Source organism: Catharus ustulatus, chromosome 2, assembly GCF_009819885.2.
Source record: "Catharus ustulatus isolate bCatUst1 chromosome 2, bCatUst1.pri.v2, whole genome shotgun sequence".
NCBI lineage: Eukaryota > Metazoa > Chordata > Aves > Passeriformes > Turdidae > Catharus > Catharus ustulatus.
The window spans coordinates 53,271,779-53,288,733 of record NC_046222.1 but is presented as its reverse complement, the minus strand read 5'-3'; the positions used below and the strand labels follow the sequence as shown (position 1 = coordinate 53,288,733).

At 38.1% G+C, this 16,955-nt stretch overlaps 1 protein-coding gene across 8 annotated transcripts in view; it reads right to left on the bottom strand.

The window, feature by feature from the left end:
- Positions 1-16,955, bottom strand: part of FRY (FRY microtubule binding protein) — a 201,094-nt gene that overhangs the window by 66,339 nt on the left and 117,800 nt on the right. For all 8 annotated transcript variants that reach the window (XM_033053179.1, XM_033053180.1, XM_033053174.2 and 5 more), the window contains exons 18-31: positions 16,590-16,845; positions 15,321-15,503; positions 14,346-14,432; positions 12,591-12,850; positions 12,087-12,276; positions 11,207-11,331; positions 10,956-11,013; positions 7,636-7,727; positions 7,263-7,435; positions 6,025-6,185; positions 5,099-5,209; positions 3,734-3,888; positions 1,593-1,692; positions 1,119-1,290 (exon numbers count right to left, since the gene is read on the bottom strand). In XM_033053179.1, coding sequence (XP_032909070.1) covers positions 1,119-1,290; positions 1,593-1,692; positions 3,734-3,888; positions 5,099-5,209; positions 6,025-6,185; positions 7,263-7,435; positions 7,636-7,727; positions 10,956-11,013; positions 11,207-11,331; positions 12,087-12,276; positions 12,591-12,850; positions 14,346-14,432; positions 15,321-15,503; positions 16,590-16,845 — 2,123 coding nt within the window. The remainder of the gene's footprint in view (positions 1-1,118; positions 1,291-1,592; positions 1,693-3,733; positions 3,889-5,098; positions 5,210-6,024; positions 6,186-7,262; positions 7,436-7,635; positions 7,728-10,955; positions 11,014-11,206; positions 11,332-12,086; positions 12,277-12,590; positions 12,851-14,345; positions 14,433-15,320; positions 15,504-16,589; positions 16,846-16,955) is intronic.

The following is a 16,955-nucleotide window of genomic DNA, read 5'->3' as shown; positions in this document are numbered from 1 at the left end:
AAGGCAAAGGGATTTGGAAAATCTGGGATAGAAATACAACTTCCTGCCAAAGTGAACAACTTTATCTCTCTTCACCAGAATTCTTCTGTAAAATCAGTAGAGCAAACATTTCCTTTTTTCACTCACTGCCTGGTTTTTAAAAATCATGAAGACACACACTGTTCCCTCCTCCTTATGATTCTAGATGTACAGAAAGAATGTCTCACTTGGACTGTAATATCCTGTATATCTGAGATTTTTTTTAAACAACACAGTTGTCACAGCAACATGAGTAGACGGTAACAGAGATAGCGAACAGCATTTGCTTAATGACAAATGAGCCATCAGAATTTCCCTACACCAGTTATTTATAACTCATGGTATCTTGGGCACTGAGAAATGTAAGGGTGATGTATTGTTCCTTTACCCTCCCTCCAGCCCCTACAGACTGAGTAAGAACAACAGAAAGGGATTTTAAGAGCCAGTAAAAATTCCTATGGTTACAGACATTTGCATTTTGTTATTTAAAAACTAGAGCAACACATAAGATTGATTAAACTGGATAGACGTGTCTCAAAACATCACTGTTCCCAGGAATGGCCTCACAGTTGGCATATTCTGAATTGTGCTCCTGCAGGTCTCATTCTTTAACACTTTTTTCAGTAATTCTGAAAATACATATTTCTGACAAAATTTAAAAATTCTGAGACATGCAGATGTGGCAAATAACAGGAAGAGAGATCACTCAGAGGCAATCAATCTGCCCAAGGTTAAAATCATGTTTATACAAAATGAAGAAACATATCCTCACAAGTATGATCTGTGTAAATCCATGTGTAAGAAGAATAACTTGAGAACGCATCATAGTAGAGTTTGCCAATGTCATTGTAACTCATTCAGAGCACTTGTAATTTCAAAGTTACTCTAAGATCACGTAAGTGGCACAGAGTCCCCACAGAGGGACTTCGTGTGAGTACCTCTAGGAAATATATATTGAATTCCTAAATCTCATTTGACCTGAACTAGAATGAAAACAGGTCAAGCTAAATTTATGAAACAGAACTATGGTTCAAAATGGTAGCAGCCTAGCATTTGTACAAAAATGTAAAGGAGATAATAAGTGAAATAAATATAGGTACCTGAAAAAAGTGGAAGGGTAAGTTCAGGATACATCCTTGCTAGTTCACATGAAAGAAGGGCGAGGGAGACACTGTAAAGAGGTGGCAATGGACCATGTGTTCCATACAGGATACTGCCTGGTCTTTGCTCAGCTACCTTTTTTGAATAAACAAAAAGCTTTGATTCAAGGATCTATAGAAGACAAAAGAAAAAAAAAAAAGGAATGAGACAATAAAAAATCATTAAATCAGAAAATACTAGCACTTGAACTTTAGCTGCCAAAGAATGCTCTATGTTCCAGGGTATATGCTCCAAATATGAAAGACACTATAACATTTATTTTAATATAAATATTTGTTGAAGTTTTTATAGCCAAGACAAAACAGACTGCTTATTTTGAAAACAAGACTAATGTACAAATAAGAGTACTTTATAAGAAGTTCACCAAAAAAGTCTCCAACGATAGGAGGAAAAATTAAGTAGCTAATACATGCCTGCATAAGTTGCATGGAAATTTCATAAATCTCTCTGTTGGTGTCAGATGCCTTGAACAGCACCAAATTTAAAAGCGTCACGATATCAAAAGGATAGTTCCTAGAAGAATAAAAAGAACATTTTTGTGAATGCTGGTGAGGAATGCAGATTATATTCACTCTGATTTACTCTGTAATATGGTCTAAAAAGAATTAAAAGAAATCTTTCTTTTTTCTCTTCTACCATCAGAATATGGGAAAGGGAGCTCTTATGAATACACACTGCTTGATCAAAGGACCATCTGGTGAATGGGAAGAAAGAAAGGATTATTTATAATTACTTTAGACTAATGCTTAGGAATGCACTGAGTTACCCACAATGAGAAATGAAATACCTATGTCTATGACTGTCAATTCATTTTAATTTATAGCATAAACTGTTTATAGTAGGCAGGCTGACACCCATGAAAGAAAATGGGGAGTATGAAAATTTCCAGGGATAAAGAAATTTTTAAGCCAAGCTGCAATTAAAACAGTCCCTTTGGACAAAAGACACTATCTCTGACATGAGGTATTAGATAATTCTATGAAACTTGTTTTCAAAGAGTAAATATGAAAGAGTAAACTGCTTCAAAAAGTCTGCTATCTATAAAGTCAGCATCAATTGTAAGGTTAAACATATCAAAGTGTTAACAAGAATATTGTTAGAGGAGTAAATCCCACATCACAATATTTGGATTTGCACTAAATAGGTTTCTGTTTTCTCATGATGATTTGTAAATGAACTGATTGAATTGTGAACTATCAATTTATCACCCCAGATGTCAGCTACAGTGCTCCTGGATGGTTGCAGGATGCCTGTATGGACTTTTTAATACGGCAGATACAAGTGTGGCATGGGACCTTTTCGGTAATTCCATCTACTAGCTGCAAGCCAAGCTCTGTAACTGGCTCTTTGCCCTTCCACTGCTTAAAAAATAAATACAAAGAGAAAAGAAGTGAAGGGAAGTGGTTTCTCTGTAGAAAGCTGGATGGACCTTATCAATTGCTGCTCATTTTACAGGTAGTTTAAACAGTGGCCTTCTGATACATTTTGATAGATGATAGAGGAAAAACTATTAACAGCTTTCAAATATTAATAAAAATTCCCAACTTGCCATAAAGAGGACTTTCCCTTCAAAATAAATCACAAAGATCATACTGTCAATTTTTACTGTAAGAATGGAAGAGATTAATTTTTATGTCACAGTGGTGCAGGTAACACAATTTGAGGAAAAAAGACTGGCTGAAACTGTGTTTCTGTGTTCATTAAAATAAAACCACTGTTAACATAACTGAATTTGCAAACACAAAATTACATTGATATTTTAAAAATCTCCATATAACGCAGTCTCTAGTCTAGTTGTTCCTGCAAGAACAAAACAGTTTTGCACTATGAAAACTATGAAATACATGACTTATTTTGATTTTCCAAATCCCAATTATTTCTCTACTGCTTATTTCTCTATGCTCATCAGACATCTTGCCATATTATTTTTGTGAAGAGTAAATTTTCACATTTATTTTAATAAAATGCAAATTACTGCATTATTGTATTTTTCTATAAATTTTGTCTTTGAAAATAAAGAAGGGGATAGAGTTTTATGAAGGCCTGACACAAAAGTAATATTTGTATTCATGTCTTCATGTAGCTTGTGCTTGCTCAGCATTAGCAGTAATGATGATACCAGTTGACAGGAAAGGAACTAAACAAATCAAATGAAAGCCAGTTTAAAAAAAGAACATGACTTTCAAGATAATGATAAGTAAAAGCAATGATTTTCAAGCTATTGGCATTTAAAACATTTTTCCTTTTATAAATTAAATTAAAAACTATGCCTAATCTTTTGAAACCAGATTAATGACCTACATTCCAATAAAACTGTTGTAGCTTTTTTTGGTATATTTCTTAGCAAAATAGCATCAAAATTCCCCAGATTTCAAATACAGTAAGAACATCTTCTACCAAGCACATCACTTTGCTTTCAGAATCACAAAAATCAAGCAATACTGTTCCAAGAACTGTTTGAGATGAGTGTGACCAACAACTCCTATCAGTACAGCAAGCTGAACCTTCAGTCTTCTTTACATTTGAAAGTGTAGAATAATAAATTAAATTATACCTGCTTCCACACACAGTGGCAATGGCTTTGAAACACCCAGAGGCAAGCTGGTATGATCCTGTGTAACATCGATCTATAGCCCAGTTGAAGAGATTGATTTGATCAGGATTCAGTTCTAGCAACAGGACTACAACTTCACAGCCAAGCTGGTGAACCTGAGCAAACATCAAAACACGATTAATGGGGTCAGATATGTTCATTCCCTAAAATTCTCAGAGTGACATAGGCAAAACAGGGCAAAAATGGACAACTCAAATATGTAAGAAGAAATCAGAATATTTGTAATAAATATATTTTAGGGACAGTAGAGTTGGAATGTGATTCAGGTTTCAATACTCATCACTTGAAAAAATGGTATGTATAAAGACTACACAAATGAAATAAATTTTCCAAAATTGGGCGCAACAAAAAAGTAGAATCGTTGTAAAATCTAAGATACTTGATACGCGTTCTTGGGCAACTTTCTTTTATATCAATTAACGGACTTGTTAAGTGGTTTCCTACTTCATGTGAATTTCACAGACTGACAAACTTTCATGTTTATCCTTCTTTTGCCTAACATACAAGCAAGGCAGACAAAGAAAAATACCTTTTACAAGACTGAAAACTTGTATGTTTAATCCAACTACATCAAGCAATGTAATGACTCTCCCTACAGAGCATGAATCACTTAACCCTGGTACCACCACTGCTACAAACACTTCACAGCTAAGGCTTGGACATCGTGTCCTTTCAGTACAGGATAGTGCTGGTGCACCAAACACTAAGGCCTATTAATATTCTGTCACCAAGTGCAGATGACTGCTTGTAGAGCCTGCATATCACTTGCACATATCTTTACAGCTCTGTCCCTACCAATATTCCAAAATCCTATGCAATCTCTGAAGGATTTTCTCTGAAGCTATTAATTCTTTCTTTAAATTGTTCAACCTCTTTTTTTTTTTTTTCCTAATCAATTACAATTTCCACAACCTCTATACTCCAGCTGCTTCACATGCATTTATTTAGCTTCTGCTATCTACCTTTCCTTAGCAGAGTTATGTGTGCTGGTACGAGAGTTTTAGGAAGAACAGCAGGACAAAGTGCAAGATATCAAAAGGGAAAGATTGTTTTCCCTCTCTCCACTTGATTAAAATCACCAGCCTACTCCTCCTTAATCAAAGAGGCAGTCCAGCAATCAGCTACAAACACAGAACTATGACTGTGTAGGTACAAAGTCAAAGTTCATCTTCACAAAAATGGAAAATGGCAAGAATAATCTATTACATGTTCTTTAAGAAGAAAAAAAACCAACACTTTACAAACTTTTTCCTCACCCAGTACAGAGTAATTGTCCATCAGTGTAGTGTTTTGGTCAGTACTTACACGTAAGTCTTGACAAGCCAGAATATTATCAAGCCATTTGTAAAGATATCCATCGGGGGAGAGACCAACATTATCAAACACAGGTCCACAGCAGAGCACAGCTGACATGGCCTAGAAACAGGTGAAACTTCAGTTACATAAAAAATAACACAAGGAGTCTTTCAGAATGATCTGAGTCCAGGCTAACAGGACTGCCACTTGCTTTCTGTTTGGAGGGAACTATGGTGAAAATGGCAATTCCAGCTGACTGCTTGAATTCAAGAATTATTTTGCTATAGATTTTACTGGATTCCACATCATGCTCAAAGCATTTCAGAGGGAGTACTATATTCAAGTTACATTTTGTCATTTTACTCAGTTTTCACAAATCAAGCTACAAAAACAATTAAAATATACTCAGATGTTTCAACAGTACACTACTAAAAATTCAAACTGTCTTACAGCAGGTGGTGCAGCTTATGTAAGTACATAAGTTATTACTTTCCCAGCTTACTCATGCAGGGGAATTGGAACTAGTTTTGCCAGAGAAGTACATTATAACTCAGTATGTCTCCAAGTGTGGGAGGCATTCCTGAGGTGTACATTGGTACAGATTTGGTATCCTGAGGTACTGAATTGGAGCTACACCTAATTTCAGAGCCTAACATCTCCTTGCTGAATCTGCTAACTCATTAATGAACAGCTAAGTAGAATTTCAGAATGCACTCTGGTTTTTAAAATGGTTAGCCTTGAAAAATGTCAACAAAGAAAAAAAAGTAACTTCAGAGCTACATTCTGTGACATCACAGTACCATTACATATGAGCATACAAGTTTACATCAAGTATGCCCATTCAAATTTCTTTGAAATAAAAAGAAATAGACCCCACAACTACTTGTATTTTCACTGAAAAATTGCTGTTACTGGTTACAGGGAAACTTCAGTACCTTTAATGCACAATACTGGTATCTTGTAATCTGGTGATTTCTATCACTGTAACGGTCCAGTGGTGTGAACATAATGCTGAAAGGTCCTGCCCACTGACTGAATAAGATGAACAGGTGATGCCTCAAGCTCTGCTGAGGGAAGAGAAACCTCCTGTGGTGAACTAAGTGAACAGAAATAGAAATAGTTGTGATTTGCTAATATTAAATACACATTCATGTGGCACAATGATGCCATGATTTTCCAATTTCTACAAAAAGAGAAGGGTTTTTAATATGTTTAAAATACACTTCCTCAGAAGTATCTAAGTTACTTTAAAAAATCTAACCAAGTGAGTAACATGCATCTTATTTCTAAGAAGCTTCAGCTCTGAATAAATGTGTAGTTATACAAACATGTACATCTGACTACAGAAAAACATTTGAGAATCTAATTATAAAATCAGGATTTTTCACTGTCTCCTGCATTCCTTTAGTGGCAAATATTTACTTGGCTCTTCCAATTAGTTAAATTTGAGCCTGAAAAACACATGTGTCTTACTCTAATACAGTTATAGGTAGGAACAATAAATAAAAGAAATTTGGTGACTCTTTGTTTATGAAAAATACATGGTATATATTCTAAACAGTTGAATTACCCGAGCAAATGAAAAAAAAGCCTCAGACCACATCTTCCAGTAATTGCATTCAGGCCTTTAAAGCAGAGTCTTTTTTTTCCTTTTTTTTGCTAATGTAATTATTTACATTTCTGAAGTGATATTGCAATATATAAAAAGCATGAAATAAGTTGGATAAATCTTTGTGATACAGCTGGACTCAGGTAATGTGAGATACTGTCTCAACACCTTGGGCAAGTTTTTCACTGCATTTAATATCGCACATTGTCTGTACCCACTTGTATTTTTCAAGGCCTGTCTGAGTTTATGAATAGTCTGGCAATCAAGTCAGATGTGAGAAAATAAAGCCTTGTGCCAAAGAAATCTGGAGTCCCTGGAGGTCACAGACAATTTCTTTGCTAGGCTTTTAAAGAGGTGATTCTTAGACATGACTATTACAAGCTTCATCAAGCTTTATAGGTATTTTTATTTCAACCTTAGTAGACTTCTGAACACCTTTTTCCTACATTGCACTTTACATTCATTATATGAAAATTCACAAGCAATGAAGAAAGCACAGACAAAAAAAAGAAACAAAAAATTACTTTTACAATACCTATATAAATGCACAATTTAACTCCGTACCTGGAACACACTGAATCAAGTTGGCAATCATTGCACTGAAATGTGCTCTCATATCCTTAAGGATCTCGACTTCTTTATCATTTTCAGCCTCCAAAAGCATGCGAGTTAGATCAACATACTCTAAGAACAAGGCTCCAAGGGCTAGTGTGTCTCTTTCTAAGGCTCCATTTGTGCTAGCATAAAGGAAAGTTGCACATTAATATAGAATAACAGAGTAGTTATACTACAGTTTTCTTCAGAAGTGCATGCAAATGTCTCCATATCTGACAGACCACACAATTCTTCAAAGAACATACTGACATAATCTCAGTGTGGCAAACACTGAAAATTGTTTCATCTAAAAATCAGTATTTATGAAGAATGATAGTCCTACCTGTCACTTATAACACCAGCATCAGCAAGGAGTTCAAAAATTCTCAGGAGCTGCAGTCTTAGTAGATCTCGTCGTTCTCGACGTTTCTTGTTCTTGGAATTTAAAATAACAAGCATGTTTATATGCATAGGTGTACACATTAAAAACTGTAGCTTCAGAAATGCCAGTATTGTAGTGAGATTTAAGAATTACAGTTCAAGAATTTCTTTGAAATTTCCTTGAAAAGAAACCCAAGTACTTTTGGATATTGCACTTGGACATTGAGTTTATACATCAACAAAGAACTGAATATGATAAATTTTTTTGTCTTTGTAACTATTCTTGAAAAAATTCTTAACAACTGCCTTTCCACTTGAAAATGTGGAAACAAAACAATGAAATACTGGATAAAAATAACTAATATTCAAGGTTCCTGTACCAAAATCCCATGCTATCTTCAGGGATATTCATGTTAGTTTAATGTCATATAGTTTGGGTGCTGGAGGCACTCATAATGCAGAATGTATATCCAAACCAAGGAAGGTATCTTAGTGATTAGCCTGATTCCTGAACTTGGCAATACACATCAACACTCACATTCAAATGAGCTCCTAGCACACACTACTCCAGTCCAATGCTGCAGTGTTGACTGCAGGAGTTTTGCCCACAGTGATGTACTCCTCCCACAGAACAGGACTGCACGGCTGTTAACTGGCTCATTGTATTTCCCTGTCTTCTAGAAAGCTGTCCTTTCTGTCTTCTAACTTTCCTGGAAAGATGTGAATGCAACAAGGCCTGTTCTTTGCTGAAAGGCTAAATTGACTTGTTTGTATTCTGGCTCTTGTCTACACAAGAAAAACATGAGAAGGTAAAAAAAAACTGCTGTTGCACTCAAAGAAACAAGAAAAGCTCAGAGAAAATGCAGATTTTGCTCTTCAAAACTGAGTAATACTGAGATCAAAGGCTTATCTCTTCTAGGACTCTGGCTCTGTCCATGGCCAGTATTAGATGTGTGGGAGAACAAAATGATGCTTTGTCTGGTATTCTGACCAAGAAATGGCAGAATTGCAGCATCCCAGCCAAAGATTTTATTCAAATAATTATGCCATTTGATTTGTTCTATTCAGAGCCCTGTTTTTCTCCTGTTGCACCTTTAAGGCTCCAGGAAGCACATGTAGAGAAAAAAGCAGTTTTATTGTAATACAGTATTTGCCAGACACAGCTGCCTCCTGCAGCAGTGTCAGAGGTGGTCTGGCAAGCTCCGTGCCAGTGCCCACAGGGCGGATCTTGTGTAATGTCCATTTTGGCTTATCCCTGCAGCTCTTGGCCATGCTGGGAATTCTCTTCCTAGTCACAGCATATGTTCAAGGACCTTGTTTCTGGTGTGTTGGATACCTGCCTGCTGACATGGAGGCCTGCCATGCTCTCTACAGCCACACAGCCCATACAGTCACTCTTGGGTTTCCAGGTGGCACTGCTTGCAGGAGGGTGTCCCATTTATTCATATCAGGAAAAATACAGCAATTAACATTGCAGTCTCTTGTTCTCATACTCCTCTACTGAAAATTCCATGTGCTAAATTTGCTTTTACTGCATACAGTAAACCTCTGAATCCTTGAAATTCCTTGCCCAAGGGTACACTAGATATGTACATCTCCAGAAAAGGCTTTTCAAGTCTAAGTTGTCATTTTGCACAGACAAAATGCAGAGGCAAGCGGCTGCACCAAGGTGTATTAATCCACTTCTGCACAGTATCAAAACAAGTGACCTTCAAATGAGTGACTTCATAGGGATGGACGCCACACTACTGAACTGAGGTGTGAAGTAACACAGAATGGAAATGATTGTGGACATTTACCAGACACAGAATTATTAAGAATTGTCCATGAGCCATCTCAGATTTCTATCTTGGAGCCAGATGGAATGGTCTAAAACTGAGTCAAGGAGGGAAAACAGCAGAACTTGAGTCCAGTATTGAAGCTCTCCCCATGACTTTTCTGGTTAGCTGCATAGACACATCCTGAAACTAAACTGCTTACTGAGGCTACAGATTTTATCACCAGAGGTTTTTAAGAACACAGAATTCTCTCTTGTGTGGATTGAAGATCTGTTGGTAACCCTTCCAGCACTACTTTCATTTGTAACAAAAGAGAGTACAGTAATTTCACGACCATAAGACGCACCAGACTATAAGGCGCACCCCCCGGGAGTTGGCAAAATTCGCAACTTTGTAGATCATATAAGGCGCCCCGGACTATAAGGCGCACTTTTTTTTTGCAGAGAGGCTCCGCCCCCAGCTCCGCCCACGCGGTTGCTGGCTGAGGCCCCGCCTCAACCCGGAAGCCATGGGCCCAGGCCTGCCTGTACCCGGCAGGAGGGACGCCGCGGGCCCGCCTGTACCCAGGACCCGTGGCTCCGCTGGCCCCCTGCACCCAGCAGCCATGGCTCCGCCTCCACTCGGGCATGCCTGTACCCAGGAGCCGTGGCGCCGCGGGCCCCCGTGCACCCGGTAGTCGCGGGCCCCCGGCCCCCCTGCACCCAGCAGCTGCGGCGCCGCGGGCCCCTGGACTCGCCTCCACCCAGTAGCCACGGCCCCGCCTCCACCCCGCTCCCGCAGCCCTGCCGGCTCCCCCCGCGGCTCGCGGCTCACACTTCCGAGTAGGCAAATTTCCGAACTTTTGCCCACATATAAGGTGCACCGGACTATAAGGCGCACTTCTGGGTTCGAGCAAAAATTTTAGTCAAAAGGGTGCGCCTTATAGTCGTGAAATTACTGTACTACAATGAAGGTTAAAACTCTGATGAATTTGTCAGTAAACTGATCTTATTTAGAATGAATCTTGTGCCATGTGATTCAGGATGACCCTGCCTGAGCAGGGAGGTTGGACCATTCTGGTCCCTTCCAGCCATTCTGTGATTCTGTGATTCCATGAAGTTGAAATATGTGACCCTGCTTGCCCTGAAAATAAAAGCACATCTAAACTCTGCTAAAAAATGTGCTTGTAGCCCAGCTGTGTTAAAGATTTTTTTTTTCCAGATACTGAAAATGAATTTCCAATATATCGAAGTTCTCTATCGGGACATTCCATATTGGATGGGAAATTTTTCTCCTCAGAATGGAATTCTATATTGTACATTTCAGATCACTGATAGAATTTAAATTAAACTAGGTTTTAATGGAATTATTTTAAATTATGTAATTAATAAAATTCTTGTTGCACAGAGAGTTTAATTTGCTAGTTAGTACAAAACAATATATATACATTTCAAAACAACAGAATTACTATTTTAAAAATAATTTTTCATTTAAAAAGCTAGTACATTTGGTTTTTGCAACTAACCTCTGGTCTTCTTTCTAGGGCCTCTTTCATTAGTGGGTGGAGTTCTTCTACTAATTCCCTAAATCAAAAAAACATAAATACTTGTACACAAAATCTAATGACCTTTGAAAAGCATAAATATTTTATCCAACATATAAAAACAAAGCTCTGAAGTGCAAATAAAAATTTAAATATATATTTAAGTTACAACAAAAATAAAGCAGTTGTATTAGAGGCAAATAACTGAGAATATATGATAAGTGGAAAAGTACCTGAAAACAAGGGAATTTGTTCTTCCAAATCCCAATACAAGTGATTCTGTTATTTCTATGCTTTCAAGTCTCATCAAAGGAACTAGCTGCTTTAGTAAGACTCCAACAGATGGAGTTCCAATAGCCTAAAATATATTAAAATATTGTTGAATTTATTTGTCAGAATATCAATATTAAGTAAACACAATTTTTTTTACAAACTGTCTGAGAATTAATACATATTTTAAAAACATGCTGGAATGATTTTGCTATTATGGATATCAATCCACCAGTCTAACTGGATGTCTGTTACCTGACAGTCATCTCAATAATACCTAACATATAAATACATCTGGGAAATCTCTTTGCTTTAGTTCAGATTATTGTAATTTACTTAATTAATTGCTTCATTAAAATATTCCAGTAACTGCATTTTGGAGCTACTTTTCCTCACAGGTTGCTACTACTTGAAAGTGTATTTTATATATTATTGCTTCTGACAGGCACATATCCAACAGGAATACAGTTTGCATTTGGAAATCTGCTTCATTGCTTAACGCTTCAAATTTACAAGTTGGAGTGCTCTACAAGGAAAGAAAGGGGGTGACAAACTAAATTTAACTTAAACACATATCCAGACCTTCTATATTTTGAATGCACATCACCCAGAATGCAAAAATACCCCAAACAATATATTGAAAACACTATGGCTTTTGCCAAATATTTATCAACACACCATATCATAAAGATGTTTTAATTGTTAATTATATGTGTTACGTAGTTTGCATATATCAAATATTCCCTAACTGAAATATTTTCATCAGGACATGATTTTGCATGTGGATGCAGCTTAAAATTCTCCTAAACAAAATTACAGTTTGCTTGCAACAGGTTGCATCACCTTATTATCATAGTTCGTGGTTCCATCAGGAGTGGTAGCCATGATCTCTGGTGTTGAAGCACGCAGGTGTCCTGGGCTCATAATACTGGGCTTTGCTACTCCAAAACACAGAATAAGGTAGTTTCTCCACAAAGTAACATAGTTGTCTCCACTGCTTGCTGTACTTGTTTTCTTTGCATTAACAGGAATACTAGAATTTACAAATAAATTATAATTATTAAAGTGATCTTCCAGTCTTAATTACAGTATTTAAAAACATTTAAGAGAGAATAAAACATGGTATGCATCTACCAACTGCAATTCAACATGACATGATACACAGGAAAAATCAATAAATAAAAATTTACAAGTTGTAATTATGAAACTCAAACCCATGTGGCACCGATTTCTGTATGGCACCTTGCAGGATGTGTGGACTGATACTCAAACACGAGACCAAAGGAAAGTTTATACTAAAATCACACAGCCCATACAAAATAAAGTGAAATGCAGATGGCCACTTACTTTGGATCCACAAGAGGCATTATCAGCTGCAGCCTCGTGAAGGCATATGGCCAAGCATAGCTGAGAGCTGTAGGACAGTGTTTTGGTAAATTCTCCTGCCTAAGAAAACTGAAGAGGCAGAGAACCCATGGGTCTTTAACAGACTGCGCAAAAATCCAGACATGGGAAGGACTTTTCACATCATAATGGCTATTTACTAGGACAGCATTCCACTCCACCAGCCACTGCAAATCCACGCTGTGTGTTAACGGGATTGTTGTCTACAGAGAGAAAAGATAAATTAACACTCCTTGCTGTACTAGTCAGAAACCAGGCACAGAGGCAACACATTTGGTTTGCTTTATTATTAATGAACAGAATGAACACAAAAATTCAAATATTGGTCTCTAGAAAATGAAACACCCAAACCCAGGTGTTGTTATTTCAGACAAATTTCCTAATTCCTGTATTATGAAGTCAGAATGTCTCTTTCTTGCTCAGTTTCTGTTTTCAGATGCAGAGGGGCCCAACCTCCCCACCAGTTTAATGTCCCTTTCAGTGCTGGTTTTGGCTGGGGTAGAGTTTATTTTCTTCGCAGTGACTGGTATGGGGCTGTGTTTTGATTTGTGCTGAACACAGGGTAGATAATACAGAGATGTTTTTGTTATTGCTGAGCTGGGCTTGCAGAGAGCCAAGGGTTTTTCTGTTTCTTGTAGTGCCACACTGGTGAGGATGCTGGGGAGGCTGGGAGGAAACACAGCCAGGACAGGTGACCCCACCTGCCCAAAGGGAGATTCCAGACCATATGACATCATGCTCAGTGTATGAAGTGGGAGAAGAAGATGGAAGAGGGGCATTTGGAGTGAATATCTTTGCCTTCCCAATTCACTGTTATATGTGATGGGACCCTGCTCTCCTGGAGATGGCTGAATAGCTGCCTGCCCATGGAAAGTGGTGAATTAATTCCTTGTTTTGCTTTGCTTGTGTGCACAACTTTTGCTTTCCCAGTTAAACTGTCCATATCTCAACCCATGAGTTTTCCAGCTTTTGCCCTCCTGATTCTCTCCCCGATCCCACTGGCAGGGAAGTGAGTGAGTGGGTATGTGAGGCTTGACTGCTAGCTGGGGTAACCTTTTTAAGCACCCAACATGTGGCACAAACCCACAGCCCTGGAAAGGGCACTCAATGTGGCAAGGACCATTTGTTGGTTTAAACTTACTCAGGCTGAAAAGTGTCCCAAACTGATTGTTCCTGCCCTCTGGAAATGGGCCTTTCATTAATCTCTAGGACAGCGTGTAAAATCAGTTGTCTTATGTCTACTGACACTTTTTTTATTTAAAATGCTCAATCTCGGCTTCCTCTGATGCGTGTCAGACACATCAGGCCCCTGAGAGAGCGAAATGAGAGACTGACCCCAGCTGTGAATTACTGTGGAGCTTATGCTCAGGTGTGTAGGCACGGCCACTTTCTGAGGACACAAGGGAGCTAAAGCTTAATATTCCCTTCTCAGATGATAGCAGTGAGTTCCTCCAGCATTAGGTGGTGCTAGCGATAAGACTTTCTCAACTGCTCTATTTTCTGTGTGCAGTATCTTCCATATCCATATATGATTTCTTTCATGGAACAGATTGTCTGGGACATTGTGGAGCCTTGGAGCTCTTGGGTTGGAGCCTGAAAACTGTATGATTTCTTTGAATTCTAGCAGTATTATTTTTAGTATTTCATGTCTGATATTTGTTATATAAACACAAGCAGTAACAGTAAAGTAGTACTTACTGAATCTGAAACAGCCACATGAATAAAGCTTTCAAGAATAGAAGAACTCAACTGATCCATAACATCAATCATAGGTCTGTCATCATCCTGCATAACACAGAGAATACAAGTTTATTGCTCTCCTGACCAAATTATTTCCTTTCTTATGTCTCTGGGATATGCAACAGAAACATCTAAAAATTAGGACATGAATCTGAAGTAGCTAAAAATATTCATTGTTAATGATGGGTACATTTTGTCTATTTCAAATTAATCTCAGAAGTAAGTCCAAGCTGTGGTTTGAAATGAAGTTAATTTGTGGCTATAGCTCACTGCTTAGCGAACAAAAGCACATATCAGAAAATCCCAAATGACTTTGGATAGCTGGTATCAAAAGACTGAAAAATTAGCTTACTGTTTATTGAAGCATTCCTTTGCCATGAACACACATATTTGTGTTCTTAGGCATTTAGATGGCTCACTGAGCTGTGACCGCCAGTACACAACATCACTCTCCAGATTTCTATATCCATAAAAAAGACTTAGACATCTTTACTATAGAAGGAAAATACATGTGAATGATCTAAAGGTGTCTTATGCTGGGAGCTTTTTCATCCACAATGGTATGCCACAGGAATGGGTTTCATTTCCAATATAAATTCATAACCTTGACAATACAAAAATGACCATGCAGCAAAAAAGGTTTTACAGTGTATTTTACATTCACATCATTCCAAGAGAAAATAGAAGTTGCTGTACATTTCCCTTCAAATTATTATATAGGACATTTGCCATTCATGTTACATTGTTGAGTCCACAGAAAGGTTTGCAGTGTTAAGGCAAACAGAAATAATAAGCTGAGATCAAAAGCCTTTTCATAAACTAAGTGCATACATGCTACACTGCAGCAATTACGTTAAAAGCAACTGTAAGAGCAGTTTTGAGCTTTATCTTTGGGAAATTTTAACCCAAAGTTCCAGAAGAGAAAAATCCTACCTCTGGCTGGCCAAGGACCAAGAACAAAGACCGGATTTCTCTGAGGATTAAAACAGCCAGCTTCCGTGTTGCAACCTGGAAACTGCACAGCAGAACCAGCGCGAATCCTTCGACGGCGTGCAGGACGTTAGAGTAGGGGCTTCTCTCAGACTGGATCCTGTGGCTGGATCCATTTGGTATCAGCTGGAGAACAGTGCAAGGGGGAGAAAATGCAGTGGTGGTTTTGCAAGCCACATCTCCAAGAAATGTTCTACTTAACTAGGACATGTAAAGAATCAAAATGCAGAGGCCATGTAGATGCCAGACTGGGAAACCTGACATTTTCTCTCAGACAATCAAGTTTTGTTGCTTTAGGTTACCTTGTTCCACATAAGCAATGTATGAGCAGAGTCCTTTGAACAAATCCTTCCCTCTAATTTTCAGTTAATCTACCCACTTTTTTCCATCCTCCACTAAAACATGAATGAATCATCAGATGGTGAACACCACACTTTTTCTACTCCAGAGAGCCTGTCCTCAGGTGCTTCTTTGGTCCTGTAGCAGCCAACACCTTAGGTAGGTGGCCTCTAGAATCCAACTCCACCAGTAAAGCACAATAATATTCAATGAAAAATATGCAAGGATCTCTCTTTTCTACATTTTAATGTACTCCTATTATTACCTATTAATTACTGGTCCTCTGTGACATAAAACACACATCTTGTTTGCCCAAACGAAAACATACTCAGTGTGATTAGTGCAGGAGATAAGCCTAAAATAATTTTTCATAATGAAAATATCTGTGGGACAGTGCAGATGGGAGGAGCAGGAGAAAAGCTGTTCAGTTCCCAGAAATGTTTGCTATACGTGGAGACAGCAGGCTATGGTAACAATCAGGTTCTTTGATGTTTCTGAATCAACCAAGGGAAAAGAACATCTACCTCACTCTTTACAGCATTCCCACTAGCATTATCAATCTGTTTCAGCCCTGGGAAAATGTCCTTCTGCCACATCTACATACACATATTTCACTTTATGTGCTTTTGTTGATGTGCATATTTTAGTTTGACATGCATTCTCTTATGTTGCTCAACAACAACATCTGCTGTATTACACAAGGACATGGCTGTCCTCAAAAGACACGTGAACTAATTACCTAAAAAAATTTTGCATGGTGAATTCTTCTCAGGTGAGTAAATACAAAACACACAAACCACAGCAGTACCAAGGAACATAATTTCTGCCTTCAATGAGTAAAAATGTTAGGACACAGATAATTTGATTCCATACCTCTGCAGATCTGGTTTTGGCCTGCTCAGAAGCTTTTCCTGGAGTGTGTATTACAAGCTTCCATTGCGTCAGCAATTGTAGCAGCAACTTGAGTGAAGTATCAAGAAGGGTATGATGCATGTCATTCACTTCACGGAGCAGAAAATTGGTGAAACCAAAGAGTACATCCTCCCGCCAGTCAACAAAGTCAACAAGTAGGCCCTGAAGAGAATTCTGTGCAATGTGTCGAAGTTCATCATCCATATGGATGGACAGCCTGTAAGTAAAAGTAAAAGTCAGATAATAAAAGATATAAGGCGTGTTTATCAGTACATGACAGGCACGGAAAATCCTCACTGACAGTGGCGGATGATGCTATCTTGGTTC